Source organism: Procambarus clarkii, chromosome 22, assembly GCF_040958095.1.
Source record: "Procambarus clarkii isolate CNS0578487 chromosome 22, FALCON_Pclarkii_2.0, whole genome shotgun sequence".
In the NCBI taxonomy this organism is placed as follows: domain Eukaryota; kingdom Metazoa; phylum Arthropoda; class Malacostraca; order Decapoda; family Cambaridae; genus Procambarus; species Procambarus clarkii.
In genome coordinates this window covers 48,258,423-48,280,375 of record NC_091171.1, presented here as the reverse complement: position 1 = coordinate 48,280,375, position 21,953 = coordinate 48,258,423, and the positions used below count along the sequence as shown (strand labels likewise).

General features: G+C 42.6%; 1 protein-coding gene across 1 annotated transcript in view; it reads left to right on the top strand.

Annotated features, from left to right (window-relative positions):
- Positions 1-21,953, top strand: part of LOC123759109 (uncharacterized) — a 215,674-nt gene that overhangs the window by 140,892 nt on the left and 52,829 nt on the right. Inside the window, exons 24-26 of the mRNA XM_069329283.1 lie at positions 15,993-16,310; positions 16,426-16,658; positions 19,926-19,992. Of these exons, the coding sequence (XP_069185384.1) occupies positions 15,993-16,310; positions 16,426-16,658; positions 19,926-19,992 (618 nt within the window). The remainder of the gene's footprint in view (positions 1-15,992; positions 16,311-16,425; positions 16,659-19,925; positions 19,993-21,953) is intronic.

Sequence of the window (21,953 nt, the reverse complement as noted above, 5' to 3'; positions counted from 1 at the left end):
TAACAGAATGTGGGGAGCAACTTTGCTTAGTCAGTGTATGCAACACACATGACCTATCGGGGTTTTGAAGAGAATGAAATAATAATTTGGGATAATTTACGTCACGTTTCTGTTTTCTTTTTTTCTGAAGCAGCAACTGGGAGATGGTCGACCATCTTCACTGGGTATGAACTTCCTCCCAAACCCAGCCTACCGTTCCGAACACCTCTGCTTGCAGACAGGGAGTAATTAAACCGTGACAGGAAATCCATTCCCATGAGGATGGCCCCAGGGTAATCCAGATCACCAACGACTGTACAAGTGTGGGGGAGAGATTCCTCATTAATCTCAAAGTTAATAGTACTATGACCCAAGATGTTAATTTTCCCTCCATTTACTGCCGTTAATTGCTTATCAGTACTCTTAAGGCATGCATCTTTCAGTTTGCTGAAGGCTGACTTTTTAATCAATGTAGCTTGGCTTTCGGTATCCACAAACGCAGTCAACCTCAATCCATCGACCTTCACCTCAAAAGTGGGTCTGCCATCGTTATTACCGACCCGTGCTGCCATACGCCGTACTTCTGTACAAGAATCTCTACAATGGCCTCGACCATTGCAATTCCAACACAAGTCCTTAAAATTACCACGTCTACCCGACGCCCCCTTGCCATTACCATAAGCTAATACTAGAGAACTTACACCGGGAGGGTAGGCAAGGGGGAAAGGGGGGGTGAGGGGAGGTGGAGGAGTGAGGAGTTGGGATGGTGGCAGGTGAGGGATTAGAGGAGGGAGTAACGCCGCCACCAGGCGTGGTGGCTGGCAGAAGGGGTTGGGGCAGAGAGGGAAAATAGAAGGGGGTAAGGTGTAGGGAGAATGGAGGGAGCGGGGTGGGTAGCAGGAGGGGTTGGTTGAATGGATTGGGGGATAGGGGAGAGGATGGGGGAAGGCCGGTGAATGGTTGGGAGGTGTGGACTGGGAGAAGTTGTGAGGTTAGGGATTGTAGGGGGTGGGGTTGGGTGAGACCAGATTGTGGGGGTTGAGAGGGAAATGTAGTGTTCCACAGATCCAATAACGCGTCGACAAGGGCTTGGGTGGTGATTGGCTGGGGTTGGTAGGTAGGGGTGGGTTCAGGCTGGGGTGGGTAGGTGGGTTTGGGTTGAACCTGGGTCGGGTAGGTGGAGGTGGGTTGAAGCTGGCTTGAGTAGGTGGGGATGGATTGGGGCTTGGGTGGGCAAATGGATAGGGGATGGGTAGGTATAGGTTGTGGGTAAGTGGGGAGGGGTTTGGTGGGGATGGGTGGAGTCACTTGTGCGTCCATGGAAAACATCCATGTTCACCATATTCCACATACTGAGACTTGTCTCTTTTCTCACGTGGCAATCCGATGCACCTCACGACTCCACAAAAAAATCAACAAACATTCATCATCAATGCCCAAAATTAACTTAATCCCTGAAAACTTCCATGCGCCAGTTCTCAGTAAAGAATTTCGCCAATAACAACAACAAAAGTATCTATCCTGCGAGCCATACATCATCTACGTTGTTTAGACAAGCGATGACAGGTGTCGTCGTCACCCTTACCCCAGGCGAAATTAATGAAATTCTTCCCACTTGTTATATGTGACCCACATTCGGAATTAAGGGAATGAAAGATATTACATTTACTCTAACTGAACTAAGAAAACAAGAGATTACCATACAAAATTTTAAAATAAAAAAAAAATATTTTACGTTAAATCAAGTTTAGTGACATTAATTGTTTGAGCTTTATTCTATAAACACTGGTTATGCTCTGAGACACTAGATGGAGCTTGAATAAATTAAAAATCAGCGCTAAACTCTGTGCTGAGTCAACTCGCAAAAAAAAAGAAGTCTCGTACAAAGTCGCTTAAACGCTTAAAATTCCGATTTTCAGAATAAAACTTTTAAACAAGGACGACGTTAATAGCCTGCAATAATGAAGGACAAAGACACCTGGGACAAGCATTTGTCATACTAATTCGATTTTTCGTCAAAATCTGAGGTTTTCACCCAAATTGGACTCTGAAAATTTCAATCAACAATTGTGAAAACTCGCTTAAATCAGAAAAACTCAATTTTCGCAAAACTGACGTTAATACAATAATTACTTTACTGGCGAGGTCAAAAGCCTTGCATTGATACCTCGGCCATTCACTTTACACTCGAAATCGAATTTTCGCCAAAATCCGAGTTTCCAGACAACCGGACTCTGAAAATTTTCAGTCACCCAAAATATGGAAAACGCTCTAAAATCGACAAAAATGAATTTTACACTTCCCTGATGAAAACTAAATATTTCCTCTAACTGGGGAAGGCTACAAAACAACACAGAACTATTTAGTATTGATTTCACACACAATTCAAATTAATCGCAATTAACTCAAATTTCCTTTCAAGTGGACTTCCGGTCACGTCTCCAAACTGAATAGCCCCTTGGGAATACGACTTCATTTAATATATTTCTCTCTAAGTTTCGTCTCTGATAATGCGACAATATCTGGGACCTTAAGCTGAATTTTATCTTGCAACTCCAAAGTTTTTGACCTCACTCCATCTATGTTGGTATATACAATTTTCAGGAACATGTTCCCTTTCCCTTTGCTCTTTACTCCCCCTTCCACTAATAATTTTGTTGCCTTGCTTGTATGTACAGTTTCACAAGCTTTCCAGTCCCTAACATTTTCTAGAAAAAAGAATTTCTGTCTTCTTCATTTCAATCCCCATTTAGACGTTTTGCTTCAATGAGGTTCATTTTCAGCTTTTCTCTGTCCTCCTTTGAGAGGTCTTGTCTTATTGACCAAAGTTTGTGTGTGTGTGTGTGTGTGTGTGTGTGTGTACTCACCTAGTTGTGTCTGCAGGATCGAGCATTGACTCTTGGATCCCGCCTTTCGAGCATCGGTTGTTTACAGCAATGACTCCTGTCCCATTTCCCTATCATACCTGGTTTTAAAATTATGAATAGTATTTGCTTCCACAACCTGTTCCTGAAGTGCATTCCATTTCCCCACTACTCTCACGCTAAAAGAAAACTTCCTAACATCTCTGTGACTCATCTGAGTTTCAAGCTTCCATCCATGTCCTCTTGTTCTGTTACTATTCCGTGTGAACATTTCGTCTATGTCCACTCTGTCAATCCCTCTGAGTATCTTATACGTTCCTATCATGTCCCCCCTCTCCCCTCTTCTTTCTAGTGTCGTAAGGCACAGTTCCCTCAGGCGCTCCTCATACCCCATCCCTCGTAGCTCTGGGACGAGTCTCGTTGCAAACCTCTGAACCTTCTCCAGTTTCATTATATGCTTCTTCAGATGGGGACTCCATGATGAGGCGGCATACTCTAAGACTGGCCTTACGTAGGCAGTGTAAAGCGCCCTAAATGCCTCCTTACTTAGGTTTCTGAATGATGTTCTAACTTTTGCCAGTGTAGAGTACGCTGCTGTCGTTATCCTATTAATATGTGCCTCAGGAGATAGATTAGGTGTTACGTCCACCCCCAGGTCTCTTTCACGCGTCGTTACAGGTAGGCTGTTCCCCTTCATTGTGTACTGTCCCTTTGGTCTCCTATCTCCTAGTCCCATTTCCATAACTTTACATTTGCTCGTGTTGAATTCTAGTAGCCATTTCTCTGACCATCTCTGCAATCTGTTCAGGTCCTCTTGGAGGATCCTGCAATCCTCATCTGTCACAACTCTTCTCATCAACTTTGCATCATCCGCAAACATCGACATGTAGGACTCTACGCCTGTAAACATGTCGTTAACATATACAAGAAATAGAATTGGTCCCAGCACCGATCCTTGTGGTACTCCACTTGTTACTGTTCGCCAGTCCGACTTCTCGCCCCTTACCGTAACTCTTTGGCTCCTTCCTGTTAGGTAGTTCCTTATCCATGCTAGGACCTTTCCCCCCACCCCCGCCTGCCTCTCGAGCTTGAACAGCAGTCTCATGTGCGGTACTGTATCAAAGGCTTTTTGGCAGTCCAGAAATATGCAGTCTGCCCAACCATCTCTGTCCTGTCTTATCCTCGTTATTTTATCATAGAATTCCAGAAGGTTTGTTAGGCACGATTTCCCTGTCCAGAACCCATGTTGATGTTTGTTCACAAACCTAATGTTCTCCAGGTGTGCAACCAGTCGTAGCCTAATTATTCTTTCCAGTATTTTACAGGGGATGCTTGTCAGTGATACAGGTCTATAGTTAAGTGCCTCCTCCCTATCGCCTTTCTTGAAGATCGGCACGACATTTGCCTTCTTCCAGCAACTGGGCAATTCTCCTGACATAAGTGACTCATTAAAGATCATTGCCAGAGGCACGCTGAGGGCCTGTGCTGCTTCTTTTAGTATCCACGGTGATACTTTGTCTGGTCCAACTGCTTTAGTTGCATCTAGAGTTGTCAACTGTTTCATTACCTCCTCTGCTGTCACCTCTATATCTGATAGTCTTTCATCTAGGGTAACCCCTTCCAACAATGGGAGCTGCTCAGGCTCGGTAGTGAACACTCCATGGAAACTGGCATTCAGTGCCTCGCAGATTTCCTTGTCACTTTCAGTATATGCCCCCTCTGTCTTCCTTAGTCGTGTCACTTGGTCGTTCACCGACATTTTTCTTCTTATATGACTGTGTAGTAACTTAGGTTGTTTTTTCGCTTTGATTGCAATATCGTTCTCATAGTCCCTTTCCGATGTTCGTCTTATGTTAATGTAATCGTTCCTAGCTCTGTTGTATCTGCTTCTGTTGTCCTCTGTTCTTTGTCTTCTGTACTTCCTCCACTCCCGCCTGCTGGCCATTTTTGCTTCCTGACACTGTCTATTAAACCATGGGTTATTATATTCCTTCTTATTTTTTCCCTTTACCGTTGGTATAAATCTCTCTTTGGCCTCCTGGCATTTCTGTATGACTAGGTCCATCATATCTTGGACTGTTTTTCCTCTAATTTCTTCCTCCCACTGCACTTCATCCAGATAGTCCCTTATCCTCATATAGTCCCCTTTCCTGTAGTCAGCTCTCCTTTCCCAGATCTCTTGTCCCATGGTCATAAGTTTGAATTCCATCATGTAGTCAAAGACTAGGACACAATGGTCACTGGCCCCTAGAGGTATTTCATGCTCTAAATTCTCGATATCTTCTACGTTCTGGGTGAAAATCAGGTCTAATAGGCTCGGTGCATCTCCTCCTCTTTCCCTTGTGTCTTCCTTCACATGTTGTGTCAGGAAATTCCTGTCTATAACATCTACTAATTTTGCTCCCCACGTTTCGTCCCCTCCATGGGGATTCCTTGATTCCCAATTTATCTCTCCCATGATTTAGGTCCCCCATGATCAGCAGCTTCGCTCTCATTCTGTGGGCTAGTGTTGCTGCCTTCTGCAGTTCATCTATACATGCTTTGTTGTTGTCATCATACTCCTGCCTGGGTCTTCTACTGTTTGGTGGGGGATTGTAGATTACCAAGATCACAATCTTCCTCCCATCTACTGTCAGAGTTCCATGTATGAAGCTTGTGCACTCATTGGTAACTCGATTTCCCAGGTCTTCAAACTTCCATTTCCGCTTTATTAGGAGTGCTACTCCCCCTCCCTGTCTCTGTGTCCTCTCTTTTCGTATCACCTGGTACCCTTCAGGAAAGATTGCATCTGAGATCATGTCATTAATTTTAGTTTCCACAATTGCAACTATGTCAGGATCTGCAGGCGATGAGTCACAATAACGTGGCTGAAGTATGTTGACCAGACCACACACTAGAAATTGAAGGGACGACGACGTTTCGGTCCGTCCTGGACCATTCTCAAGTCGATTGTGGCATTCAGTGGTCCAGGACGGACCGAAACGTCGTCGTCCCTTCAATTTCTAGTGTGTGGTCTGGTCAACATGTCAGGATCTGCTTCACTCACTCTTTCTTTTATCTCTTCTGCTTTATTAGATACCCCATCAGCATTGGTGTACCAAACCTTGAGATTCTTCATGGAAACTCTTGTACCAGAGTTCTCCCTTTCTCTGGGGGGTCTGGGGGGATCTGGGGGATGTCTGGGGGGTGACTGGGGGCAGGGGGGATCTGGGGGATCTGGGGGGTGTCTGGGGGATGACTAGGGGCGGGGAGGGTCCGGGGGATGTCTGGGGGGATCCGGGGGGTGTCTGGGGGGGTCCGGGGGGTGTATGGGGGTGAAAGAGTTCAGGAGGGGTGCTTGGGGGGCTACTGGGGGCTGGGCTTCTAGGAAGGTAGGTAGGAGGGTCTGGGGTAGGGCCTGGGTAGATAGGTCTGGAGTAGGAAGGGCATACTGGGTCTGAAGATTAGGGAGGGCATAGAGGGGTTGGGAGATAGCGTAAGGTTGGGAGTCAGATAGAGGTTGAGAGGTTGGGAGGGGGAAGGATAGAGGGGGTGGGGGGAACCTCCCACCCCCCTCACAAGGGTGGGGGGTCACATGGAAGGAGAGGGGATGAGGAGGGGTGAGGGCTGGGTAGGCTTTGGGTGTTGAGGGGATGAGGGCTGGGTGGGTTCTTGGGGTTGAGGGGATGAGGGCTGGATGGGTTTTGGGGGTTGAGGGGATGAGGGCTGGGTGGGTTTTGGGGGTTGAGGAGATGAGGGCTGGACGGGTTTTGGGGGTTGAGGTGATGAGGGGGTCCTTGGAATGTGGGATGAATTTGACTCCAGTGGGGTCAGAGGGGTCAAGGGATGTGTTGGGGAGATAAGCAGGGGCGGCTGATTTGGGGAAGGGGTGACCTGAGAAGCAAATGTGAGCTGGTTAGCATGGGGTGGATTAGCACTGGGGTGTGTAGCTGCGCTCAAATGGGAAGAGTCGTATTGTTGTTTGCTTGCTCTGTGGGCTATCTGTTCCTCCTTTGTCATGAATTTGTCAATATATACGTTGTAGTAATTTTCGCTACCTCTGAGTAAGTGTTTGTGATGTAGTATGTAATCCACTGCCTCTTCGTTAGTGAACTGTACCAGGACAGGTCGTTTCCTGTTACAGTTGTATGGTCCAATGTGTGTGTGTGTGTGTGTGTGTGTGTTCACCTTGTAACAAACTAGGTTAGTTGTAAGAAATTATTCAGTATAGATTCTCATAGACATGGGGACCGCGAAAGTCTTGAAAGTTTGGAGTAAGACGGTACTCGACCTGACTCTGCAGAGAAAGGTCATCCCTCCAGGGATTAAAGGGATTAGCATTTAAGATTACAAGATGGCTGGTTTTCTGTATTAATGCAACATTTTATGAATATTTTGACAAAATACAGTAACAACTAATTTGATTATGTAGGCTAGGCCAACATGAAGGTAGAGGTTGAGATCAGGGTTCATACACCGTCATTATGAAGTGACGTCATGAGTAGGAGGTACAAGGTCGGTGGCCACTTATGACGTAGCTGAGGCAAGGGGGTCACGCAGTTTACATGACCACAATCTTCCATATTTAGTAATTCGTAATGTACAAATTCAGTTCAATAGCCAATATTGTAATTGGAAATAGCCTTTTCCTAAGATGCCTGTACATTTACCATCAGTTTAATAAGAGTTCAACCATCTGGGTTGTTCAGTACAATAGAGATTGTTGTTCAATTTAAACCCTGCTTAGTAAATTTATTAAACCTGGCGGAGTAATACTCACTAGCCTCCGTTGTGAGGAGAGCTAGGCGAGATCAGTGTGGTTTGGAACAGCAGTTGAAGAGGTTCTCCATCTTGCCTCCCGAGATCAGAACAACATCGGCTGGTCTCCTTAGATTAAGGTAAAAGCTGCTTTAAGATTTGTACAGTTACGGTTCATGTTGTTGCCTCTTTTTATCTTTTAGTTTCAGATTAGGGAGTGATTCTTATTATTTTACATTGCTTAGTTTTGATTAAAAAACTCTGTTAAGATTTTTTTGTTTCGTATTTTTAAGTATCTCCATCAATAATATTATATATATATTTATTTATATGCAAGAAGGTACATTGGGTTTGAGAGAATACATAGCATTGTATTTACAATCTTGTAAAGCCACTAGTACGCGCAGCGTTTCGGGCAGGTTCCTAATCTAACATAATGTTAAGTAGGTAAATTCTAGCAGAATTAATAAAATGATAACAAATACATTGCAAGAAAAAAAATAAGATGAGAGAGATTAGTAAGTATATTAAAGCACATTGGTATATTAAAGCTCTGATTGATTACATTTGACAACTTGATTGGTAATTTAAATAAGATTAATAGACACCATACAGCAGATTGATAGCACATATAAGAAGACAGCAATGATCACAATGGTAAAGATGTTCAGATTGGGTACATAAGTATTGGGAGATTGGGTAGCAATAGATACAGTGTACTTTTATACAATATACTTATTGTCCTGTGCACCACGAGTCTGGGTTGTTTGAATGAATCAGTATTAATACTACAAGCAAGTTTGCTATCCTAACTCCCAAATATGCCCCTTTGTTTTGTTTGAGTAATTCCCACACTTAACGTAAATTCATCCCCGTTTCCAAGTAATTTGGGGATTAAGCCCAAGGATTAAATGATTGAGTAATTGAGCCAGACCCCGATTAATTGACAGCTTTGGTTAATGGTCTGGTGGTGGCGGCGTAAAGAGATCCCTTGAGTTGGCTAGCAAGCCTAGTACGACGTCATGTGTGTAGAATCTTAGCCGATCGAGCGGTTAAGACCACGTTGCGTGGGATTCAGCTGAGAGTTAGCTCTGGGGTCCTTGGAATTAAGTTTAATTAAGTTAATTACGGGCGGAGTGTTGGACGAGAGAGAGCCAATACTACGTCCCGTGTTACATTAAACACGGCGTTACAATCCCATGTTACAACCTAGTTGTATTCTCCTAGTTGTGCTTGCAGGGGTTGAGCTGTATGTGTGTGTGTGTGTGTGGCCATTTTGTGTCTTATGGCCAAAGACCATAAGACACAAAAATGGAATCAATATAGGAAGAGGGCCAACCCCTCAAACATACCAGAGATACAAAGATGCGAGAAACGACTACACAGTAGTAAGGAGAAAGGCAGAAAGAAATTTTGAAAAAGGGATAGCAGAAAAATGTAAAACAGAACCAGGCCTATTTTACAAATTCATAAACAATAAATTGCAAGTAAAGGATAATATCCAGAGGTCAAAAATGGGAAACCGATTTACAAAAAATGATAAGGAAACGTGTGAAACATTAAATGAAAAGTTCCGAAGTGTTTGTACAAAATGAAATCTTCAGAGAACCAGATACAATAAGAATTCCGGCGAACAACATAGAGCACATAGAAGTGTCTAGAGATTAAGTGGAAATATACTTAAGAAGCTAAGTAAGAACAAAACAGTTGGCCCAGATGGAGTTTCACCTTGGGTTCTAAGAGAATGTGCATCTGAGCTCAGCATTCCACTTCACCTGATTTTTCAGACCTCCCTGTGTACAGGAGTCGTAGCAGACGAGTGGAAAAAGGTCAACATAGTTCCAATCTACAAAACTGTTGGCAGGGAAGACTCCCTCAATTATAGACCCGTATCATTGAAAAGTTTAAGTCAAAATATTTGAAAAAATTATTAAAACTAAATAGGTAGAACACCTAGAGACAAACGATATAATATCAGACCGTCAGTATGGTTTTCGATCTGGAAGATCTTGTGTAACCAATTTACTCAGTTTCTATGATCGAGCCACAGAGATTTTACAGGAAAGAGATGGTTGGGTTGACTGCATCTATCTGGACCTAAAAAAGGCTTTCGACAGAGTTCCACATAAGAGGTTGTTCTGGAAACTGGAACACATTGGAAGGGTGACAGGTAAGCTGCTTACATGGATGAAAAATTTTCTGACATAGAAAAATGAGGGCAGTAATAAGAGGAAGTGTATCAGACTGGAGAAATGTCACAAGCGGAGTACCACAGGGTTCAGTTCTTGTACCAGTAATGTTCATTGTCTACATAAATGATCTACCAGAAGGAATACAGAATTATATGAACATGTTTGCTGATGATGCTAAGATAATAGGAAGAATAAGAAACTTAGATGATTGTCATGCTCTTTAAGAAGACCTGGACAAAATCAGTATATGGAGCACCACTTGACAAATGGAATTTAATGTGAATAAATGCCATGTTATGGAATGTGGAATAGGAGAACATAGACCCCACACAACCTATAAATTATGTGAGAAATCTTTAAAAAATTCTGATAAAGAAAGATATCTAGGAGTGGTTCTTGATAGAAAACTATCACCTGAGGACCACATAAAGAATATTGTGCGAGGAGCCTATGCCACGTTTTCTAACTTCAGAATTGCTTTTAAATACATGGAAGACGAAATACTAAAGAAATTGTTCAAGACTCGTTAGGCCAAAGCTAGAATATGCAGCGGTTGTGTGGCGCCAATATCTTAAGAAGCACATCAACAAACTGGAAAAGGTGCAAAGACATGCTACTAAGTGGCTCCCAGAACTGAAGGGCAAGAGCTACGAGGAGAGGTTAGAGGCATTAAATATGCCAAAATTAGAAGACAGCAGAAAAGAGGTGATATGATCACTAAGTACAAAATAGTAACAGGAATTGATAAAATTGATAGGAAAGATTTCCTGAGACCTGGAACTTCAAGAACAAGAGGTCATAGATTTAAACTAACTAAACAAAGATGCAGAAGAAATATAAGAAAATTCACTTTCGCAAATAGAGTGGTAGACGGTTGGAGCAAGTTAGGCAAAAAGGTGGTGGAGGCCCTAAACCGTCAGTAGTTTCAAAGCGTTATATATGACAAAGAGTGCTGGGAAGACGGGATACCACGAGCGTAGCTCTCATCCTGTAACTACACTTAGGTAATTACACACACACACTCACCTAACGCCACTAGATGGGTTTGTGATTATCAGTGGGGAAGCATGTGCTAGAGTTGGAAGTGACAAAAGCTATAGGCCTGGATGAAATCTCACTTTGGATACTGAAGGAAGGAAGGAGCTGAAGCTCTGTGCCTGCTACTCTCTGTGGTGTATAATAAATCACTGGTAACAGGTGAACTGCTAAAAATTTGGAAGAATGCTAATGTAGTCCTGATGTTCAAAAAGGGTGATAGACAGGAGGCACTGAACTACAGCCACTGTCACTAACATGCATACCATGCAAGGTGATAGAGAAGATTGTACAAAAAAATCTAGTGGAACATCTGGAGCGGAAGAACTTTGTATCACAACATTAGCATGGGGTCAGGGATGGCAAATCATGCCTCACAGGATTAATTGAATTCTATGACCATATTATGGACTAATACTCCACAGCATCGCAGGAAAACATAGCCTGGCCAATAATCAATAAAGTCTAGGGTATTCAAAGGCTAGCAAAAAATATTCCAGTTAACTGGGGGCATATTACATAGGTCCAATGTAAAGGATTTGGGAATAATAATGTCTGGCGACCTAACGTTTAAGGAGCATAACCAAGCAAATATTGCGACAGCCAGAAAAATGATAGGATGGATTACGAGAACTTTCAAATCCAGGGATCCCATCACAATGGTTGTACTCTTCAAGTCACTTGTGTTGTCCCGTCTTGAGTACTGTTCAGTACTCACTTCCCCCTTCAGAGCAGGAGAGATTGCTGAAATAGAGGGAATACAGAGAACATATACGGCACGCATAGATGCAATAAAGCACCTAAATTATTGGGATCGTCTCAAAGCCCTCCAAATGTACTCACTAGAAAGAAGACGAGAGAGATATAAAATAATATACACCTGGAAGATACTGGAGGGCCAAGTACCAAATCTACACAGTAAAATAACAACGTACTGGAGTAAACGATATGGAAGAAAATGTAGAATAGAACCAGTGAAGAGCAGAGGTGCCATAGGCACAATCAGAGAACACTGTATAAACATCAGAGGTCCGCGGTTGTTCAACGTCCTCCCAGCAAGCATAAGAAATATTGCCGGAACAACCGTATACATTTTCAAGAGGAAACTAGATTTATTCCTCCAAGGAGTGCCGGACCAACCGGGCTGTGGTGGGTATGTGGGCCTGCGGGCCGCTCCAAGCAACAGCCTTGTGGACCAAACTCTCACAAGTCAAGCCTGGCCTCGGGCCGGGCTTGGGGAGTAGAAGAACTCCCAGAACCCCATCAACCAGGTCACCTATAAACAATAAAAAACTACAATCTCTATAACTCACATTCTATTACTTTATCCAGCTTCTTTAAGCTTTGCATGATCATCAATAGAACTGAAAACTGCATACACTCAGCACTAGCTGACACCAGGCGCAGTGTCACTCCTGGCACTCCTCTCACTCCTGACACTCCTGGCGCAGTGGGACACTAGCGACTATTATGCTGATAATACCAATACAGGATGGTGATGTCACAAGCATTAACAAGTGAGGTTGAGGAATCAATTATCATACGCATCACTAAAGATCCTCAGGTAACCAACTCAATAATACATATAAAAGCACTACCACCTGGCATAAATGAGGTATATCGGTAGAAATTATCCATGGTAAACCCTACTGCATAATCTTAAATATCCTAGCAGTCAATTAACACAAATAAGGCCGCTAAACCCGGACCGGGGTGACATGCATCCGCCCCACTAGGAAGAGCAAAGTGACTGCTCAGCAGGGTTGCCAGATCCGAATTGCTAAAAGTAGCGAGCTGACGGTCAAAAAGTAGCGAATTTGCAAGTAGAGTAGCCCAATTTTTTGTTTAGTCAAATCGAATCAAATCAAATGTGTATTCAGGTAAAAGTACTGTACATACATACAAGATGAGTTACAAACATAATGTTATATTTCTAGATAGCGACAGTACATACAGACAGACGACATTCAAATTTAGTAAGTTTATCTTCCTTCTTTGATAGAACAGACTTGATGCTCATCTGCTGATGACTTACCTCCGATATATTTTGTCTGTGTTTTAATGTTTCACTGTGTTTCTTTAAACCACTTCTATGAGCTCTTATCTCAGTTCTAAAAACTTTACAATATGCCTTATTTCCATCTTCTTTCACTTCAGCCAACCACTTTTCAAACAAGGGATCCTTAAGCCAGGACATCTGAAACGCTTTCTGGTATTTAGACCACTTCCCCATTTTTCGCTTCTTTATCTTAACACTTAAGCAAATTCTAAAAGTAACAGCGGTAACTTTTCTATATGCGGTAACTTGTGTCGAACTATCCTTCTGGAGGTCAGAGCCACACTAACAATGCAAGCACAGATGAAGCTGCCAAGTTCACTGTATGCTAATCCGCTCTAACGACAGTCATTTGATTCTTGGAAACACCTAAAGAGAAACCTAATATTTACAGTAGGCAACAGTGGGAGGTCACTTAACATAGACAGTACCCGGGATGAAGTATTAATGACAATTAAGGTTAGGAAATCTATAGCCCCTGGGGAGGATTATCTTGCCTTGCGGTTACCTTTTCTTTGGGAAGTTCCTAGGATCAACGTCCCCAGGGGGTCGGTCGCTGACCTGGCCTCTTGCGGTAAGTGGTCTATTCAATCAAGCTGTTGGACGCGGCTGTGATTTGTACACATGACATTATAAAAAGCATAAAAATCATTATTGAATTTCTTAACATTAATAGCCCAACTTGTTTTTAAAGTAGCCCAAAAAGTCGCAAGTAGCGAAATTAAAAATTTGGGACCGCGGGGCTCTGAAAAGTAGCCCAATTCGCTACTTGTAGCCCAATCTGGCATCCCTGCTGCTCAGGGGCCAGGCAATCCGAGAGCGACACTGATTCCACTTCTTCAAGTCGGCTAATTCTCCTCTTTCAAATATCACAAGCTCATATGCAAACATTTCTCAGTAATTAACTTCCAATTCATACGATAACTAAACAAGGGATATAATACACAACCTTCCATAATAATACATATCAATACATAATAGAATATATCACGATATACAAATAAGTCAACAGGGAATTCATATTAGCAATACATGGTAACACTAGCGGAAAACGGTACGCAAGGGGAGGGGGGGGGGGGTTAAGGGAGGATTTAAAGACGTTACCGGTCAGACGTTATACATAAGTATACCTGAAATACAATAGATCATCATATACCGACATAAGTATCAAAAACCTTGACTCTGGTATACTTCTCAGTACTAAAATATAATTTACTGACATGACTAGAGGACAATGCAATGAACAATAATGAAATTTATATTTCACAGTATACATGCTAGTAATACATCAGATACCTATATGTATACATACTACATCATAATACCTATAGCATGTCCTATACAGCAATACATAGCATTCCATACTACAAGCACATAATAGTGTTTTCGAAACTACATGACATTAGGCTTCTGCTATTCACTACACTTCCAACATATCCACAAATACATATATAACTTTTGTACTGAAATATAATATGCATAGGTATATTAGACATACATTGGCAATACACAATTTATACTAGTATATTGTCGAAAGAAGATTAAATAAATATAATAATATCTGTGATACTAGGCTAATCAGCAACGATATCATTATACAGTTTGAACGCATCATACACCAATGGTGTATGACGTATCAGTCAAGAAAGAGAGGGTTGGGCAGACTGCATATTTTTGGATTGCCAGAAAGCCTTTGACACAGTACCACATAAGAGACAGTGCACAAACTGGAGAGGCAGGCAGTAGTGAAAGGGAAGGTACTCCATTGGATAAGGGAGTACCTAAGCAACAGAAGACAGCGAGTCACTGTGAGGGGTGAGTGGCGAGGCGTCACCAGTGGAGTCCCTCAGTGATCAGTTCTTGGACCTATACTGTTCCTGATATAGGTAAATGATCTCCCAGAGGGAATAGACTCATTCCTCTCAATGTTTGCTGATGATGCAAAAATTATGAGGAAGATTAAGACAGAGGAAGATAGTATGAGGCTACAAGATGACCTAAACAAACTGAAGGAATGGGCTAACAAATGGCTACTAAAGTTCAACCCGAGTAAATGTAAGGTAATGAAACTAGGCGGTGGAAACAGGAGGCCTGACACAGGATACAGAATGTGAGATGAAGTATTTCACAAAACGGGCAGAGTAAGATTTAGGGGTTGATATCACACCAAACCTATCTCTTGAAGCCTAAAAAGAATAACGCCGGCGGCGTATGCGAGGCTGGCTAACATCAGAACAGCCTTCAGGAACCTGTGTAAGAAATCATACAAAACCTTGTATACCACATATTCAAGACCAATCCTGGACTATGCGGCCCCAGCATGGAACCCGCACCTTTTCAAGCACAAGACAAAGCTGGAGAAAGTTCAGAGGTATGCCACTAGGCTAGTCCCAGAACTAAAAGGCATGAGTTACGATGAAAGGCTGCGTGAAATGCACCTCACGACACTGGAAGACAGAAGAATAAGGGGGAGACTTGATCACTACCTACAAAATTCTCAGAGGAATTGACAGGGTACATAAAGGTAAACTGTTTAACACGGTTGGTTCGCGAACAAGGTGACACAGGTGGAACTGAATACCCAAATGAGCCACAGAGACGTGAGAAAGAACTTTTTCAGTGTCAGAGTAGTTAACAGGTGGAATGCATTAGTCAGTGATGTGGTGGAGGCTGACTCCATACACAGTTTCAAATGTTGATATGATAGAGCCCAGTAGGCTCAGGAATCTATACACCAGTTGATTGACAGTTGAGAGACGGGACCAAAGAGTCAGAGCTCAACCCCTGCAAGCACAACTATGTGAATACACACACACGCACACAATATCCCGTGGACAGATCGAAACGTCGTGATTTTAATATATAATTTCATATGTGTGTGTTGGGTCACATTATATTGACAAGGTGCGTGTTGTGTGCCTCGCAACACTTGCTTGTATGTTCAGTGAGGACAGTTGCCGTCACCATCTCACACCTCAACATTTCTGTTTTCTATATGCGTGTTCACACTCACTAATACAACTGTAATTAGCATTGCACTTTAATGATTTTCAACACGGAAGAAAAACACAAGGAAACTAGTGAACCAAATTATTTTATATAATAATTAGGCATATTTTATATTTTCAGATCCAAGTGTTGGTGTGAAGAAGTTTTCCTGCAAACAAACTAACTACGTCACCACAACATGCACAGCTGATCTTACCGGGTGTGACACATACAATGGACCAGATATACATTTTAATGTTAGTCTGGAAACTTACTTGCAGTGTTCGAACAAAACTCTGGAGTTTTATAAACTATCGAATATATCAGGTGGAAAATATGTTGCTGAGTTTATGAATTTGCCGGCTGGGATGACCTTTGTGGCAACACTCTCCATCACCAATAATGTTAGCCGGAGGGTGCTTGTGAAGACTACCGTTAACTTTACTACTGCAGAAGAAAGTAAGCAATATATATGAAACTTGACCTATTATTAAGATTTGCCGGCTATTATTTTGACGGTGTGCCTTGCAAAATTATTACAGAAAATTGCATTATCTAAATCGTATTTTTCCAGAACCACCTGAAGTCAGAAACTTTACAGCAAACATCTTGTCATCAAATAAAGTTCGTCTTCTGTGGAATGATCCATGTCCATCAAATGGAGTAATAACTGGTTTCATATATAAGGAAATATCACAGGACAATTGGACACCCATTGGCACCATTGACACAACCCCATGTAGTGCAGGGTATGACCGCTGTGTTGATGTAGACGGCTTGCGAGCCAACACCAACTATGCATTCTGGGTAAGTGTTACGCCTGTCAATCATATCTCTCATCGTGCTGCGACTATCAATCTTATCTCCCTTCGTGCTACATCTGTCACTCATATCTTCCCTCTTACTTCGATTGTCAATCATATCTTCCCTCGTGTTTCAACTGTCAATCATATCTCCCGTCATGCTTCGACTGTCAGTCATATCTCCCGTCATGCTTCGACTGTCAGTCATATCTCCCCTCGTGCTTCGACTGTCAGTCATATCTCCCCTCGTGCTTCGACTGTCAATCATATCTCCCCTCGTGCTTCGACTGTCAGTCATATCTCCCCTCGTGCTTCAACTGTCAATCATATCTCCCCTCGTGCTTCGACTGTCAATCATATCTCCACCACATGACACTATAATATGGCGTCAGTAGTCTGTCTCTGTGAATAAGGTTCTGATGGGTGGGTTTAACTTATTATTTTCATCGCCGAACTCCGACAAAATGCGTTCGTATGTTAGCAAATACAAACCAAGAATAATTTATGAAGAACTTGCAAGAAAATCTCGACCTTCACCACTAACTACCAATGTTGGAATAACTAAACAAATATATTCGTGAAATAATATAGTGAAATAAAGGGAGAAGGTTGTTACATATTCCTATTTAAGGAATATTCACATTAATATAAATATAATAATTATGTTTTATTCTTGCATGAAGGCATGTATATGTTTATATATATTTATAATGCATCGTGTTAGCAACACAGTGGGGACAGGAGCGGGAATTACTAGTCAGGTACTAGACGTGTGAGAGTCGAGTCAAGTTCCCGGTAGGATATAGATTGCTTGTATTGTGTAGTTGCCAGCAGTTTCCTCTTTATTATTTTCCATAAATAATCGTGTTTTATATAAAATACATGACCTCTGTTTATGCATGTAAATGTAATCATTCTTATTTAAGTTATTTTAATGTTTGATTTAGCACAGTATTGTTGTTCATTAAACAAATTAAATTTATTATAAATTTACCATTCGTTATGTTGTGAGGGGGGGGGGGGGGGAGAGCGGCTTCCGACGCAAAGTTGAGTTAGTGGCTGGGAGACGGGCCTCGGGTCAACTGGTTGATTCTTATAAGTGTCTGTTTTGTGTATTTTTTCAGTTTTTGTAGTAGTTGCACAATTGTCTGGCTATACATACGCATTATACATCTTAATAGGTCATCTGATTACTGTTATACATAAAATGAAAGATTAAGTTGATATACATTTTTAATTATTATATAAATCTTTTAAATTATATGTGTGCTAATTCAACCCTAGTAAATATTTTCTACTTATTATGTATGTACGTATCGAGGGGGTACCCTGGTTGAACATAATTAGATACAGATTCACATTTATCACCCTAGACCGTTAACTTCTTGTCTCTCTAAGTTCAACGAGCCGTACGTATAGGTACGTAACAAAGGTAAAAGTATTTACATTTACTTGTAAATTATTATTGGACTTGTTTTTATTATATAATCGTTATCACCATCATTATTATTATTATCACTAGCACCATCACTACTATCATAGTTTACTTTGTAGCTGTACTGTGTTAGAAAAGTTCCAGTATTCTACTGGGCATTTCTCCACAATATTGGCAAAGCAGAAGAGACGAAGTGTCAGCACTGTGGACAAATGTGCTGTAGAATACCGGAACATTAGCTAACACAGCGCACAGTAACATTAAATCACATTACCATTGAGATTGAACAAGCCAGAAGATGTAAAACACATGATATATACAACCTTACTGAACAAACATACTGATCACAACCACTCACCCAGCCCCTGAGCAATATTGACAGGAATAACATATAGCGGACCAGCCATAGGCGTTGGGTCTCTGCAGGAATATATCTGTAAAAAAATCGATATTATTATTATTATTATTGCAATTATCATCACATCATCATCCTTCTTCCTCCTCCTTGTCCTCCTTCGACACTAGAAGAAGTAGGAAAAACACCGTGAGGAACTGAATGCTGCGAAAGTAATAGGACCAGACACTCACACCAGCTGCTGATGTACTTTGTTACCCGCTATCTAAACTTTATATAAAATACTCTAGACAGGAAACGGAAAAGACGAACGTAGTCTCACTATTCAAAAAATCTAACAGACCCACTCTATCTCAACCACCATATAGCTATACCACCCACTATAAGCCTATACTCAGCATAACCGTATGCCAGCACCAACAGAGCCACTTTATCCAAACATACACAAAATTACTACCAATACCTCAGTCCCTTTCCGCAACACCCATTAAAACCCAGCCAGCGCTCGTATCCCTCAGGTTAACCACTGTTGGGTCTAGCCAGTAACTAGATGGGTAACCTTCCGGACAGCCTCTTCCTTGGCTTGCGGGGAATCTAGATAATCTTTACAGAATTCCTCTCCCTTAACACTGGCATATTGCAAGCATCAGTAATGCTCTCCCTTAACACTGACATATTACAGGCATCAGTAATGCTCTCCCTTAACACTGGCATATTACAAGCATCAGTAATGCTCTCCCTTAACACTGGCATATTACAAGCATCAGTAATGCTCTCCCTTAACACTGGCATATTACAAGCATCAGTAATGCTCTCCCTTAACACTGACATATTACAAGCATTAGTTATGCTCTCCCTTAACACTGACATATTACAAGCATCAGTAATGCTCTCCCTTAACACTGACATATTACAAGCATCAGTAATGCTCTCCCTTAACACTGACATATTACAAGCATCAGTAATGCTCTCCCTTAACACTGGCATATGACAGGCATCAGTAATGCTCTCCTTTAACACTGGCATATTACAGGCATCAGTAATGCTCTCCCTTAACACTGGCATATGACAGGCATCAGTAATGCTCTCCTTTAACACTGGTATATTACAGGATTGAGTGATGAAGATTAAGCCACCCAAAAGGTGGCACGGGCATGAATAGCCCGTAAGTGGTGGCCCTTTAGAGCCATTACCATTCCATTATTATTATTAGCTGATGGAGATCTGTGGAGGTACGACTGCACCCTACGGAGAGGTCGTGACCTCGATATTACAGGCATCAGTAATGCTCGCCCTTAACACTGGTGTATTACAATATTTTTAGGAGATGGTATTATGAAGTTTTCTTTATATATGGTGCAGTCGTGATATTGGTCGGTCACGACTGACAAATATTTCTCAGATATTCCGCGAATTATGGCACTGTGCATAAGCTTAAGGTGATTATGTTACTCTTTCTTTATCATTGTTTATTGTGTCAGGTGTCGGCCATCAACAGTGCTGGAAGAGGCATGAGACAGGAGGTATGGATCGTAACCATGGAAATAAGTAAGTAAAAGTACTATTTTCCCCTCTTACCCACACACCACATGTCTTACCCAGGTGCCCACATGTCTTACCCAGGCGCCCACATGTCTTACCCAGGTGCCCACATGTCTTACCCACACGCCCACATGTCTTACCCAGGTGCCCACATGTCTTACCCACACGCCCACATGTCTTACCCAGGTGCCCACATGTCTTACCCCACACGCCCACATGTCTTACCCACACACCCACATGTCTTACCCACACGCCCACATGTCTTACCCACACACCCACATGTCTTACCCAGGTGCCCACATGTCTTACCCAGGCGCCCACATGTCTTACCCAGGTGCCCACATGTCTTACCCACACGCCCACATGTCTTACCTAGGTGCCCACATGTCTTACCCACACGCCCACATGTCTTACCCACACGCCCACATGTCTTACCCACACGCCGACATGTCTTACCCAGGTGCCCACATGTCTTACCCACACGCCCACATGTCTTACCCACACGCCCACATGTCTTACCCAGGTGCCCACATGTCTTACCCACACACCCACATGTCTTACCCAGGAGCCCACATGTCTTACCCACACGCCCACATGTCTTACCCACACACCCACATGTCTTACCCACACGCCCACATGTCTTACCCAGGTGCCCACATGTCTTACCCAGGTGCCCACATGTCTTACCCACACGCCCACATGTCTTACCCACACGCCCACATGTCTTACCCACACGCCCACATGTCTTACCCACACACCCACATGTCTTACCCACACGCCCACATGTCTTACCCACACGCCCACATGTCTTACCCACACGCCCACATGTCTTACCCACACGCCCACATGTCTTACCCACACACCCACATGTCTTACCCACACGCCCACATGTCTTACCCACACGCCCACATGTCTTACCCACACACCCACATGTCTTACCCACACGCCCACATGTCTTACCCAGGCGCCAACATGTCTTACCCACACACCCACATGTCTTATCCACACGCCCACATGTCTTACCCCACACGCCCACATGTCTTACCCAGGCGCCCACATGTCTTACCCCACACGCCCACATGTCTTACCCAGGCGCCCACATGTCTTACCCACACGCCCACATGTCTTACCCCACACGCCCACATGTCTTACCCACACGCCCACATGTCTTACCCCACACGTCTTACCCTCACGCCCACATGTCTTACCCCACACGCCCACATGTCTTACCCAGGCGCCCATATGTCTTACCCAGGCGCCCACATGTCTTACCCACACGCCCACATGCCTTACCCCACACGCCCACATGTCTTACCCAGGCGCCAACATGTCTCAACACAAAACACTTCTGGAGTGAACAGTTGTCCAGGGGCTGCAACATGCACACTTGACTACACAATCACCACCAATACTTTGTCATTAGTATTAGGCTGCCAGAGCTCACCACCAAGACTCTGGTGCTCCTCTCAGCTACACACCTGAGAGGACACACCTGTAGTAGCTACTCAGCTACACACCCATAATATTTATAATATCTATACTCGTATAACAACTGTAGGAGGACGGATAGTCTTGTATCTAAGAATTCTTTAATACTCTACGTTTATGTAACGGGCATCATCAGAATTATGATAACAAAAATTTTCGCAATTATATATTAATAGTTTAAAAGAAATGACATTTTACCAATACACTATACAACTAATTTAGGTAAAAATTACTTTAAAACAATAATGGTTAAAGTCAACGTTTTTGTAATTGGTTGATTCTTAGGAAGAGAACCAAATATAAATAATTTATTCTATTATAAGAACTAATCTGCAAGTTCCTGGGAAAACAAACCAATACCAATATTGTGTGAGAAAGTTTGGAGGACAGTAAAGGGGTGCACTGTTGTGAAGGAGAGTCCAGAGTGCACTCATACTGTACACATTTGCAGCCTTGGTAGCTACCATCACCATACCATT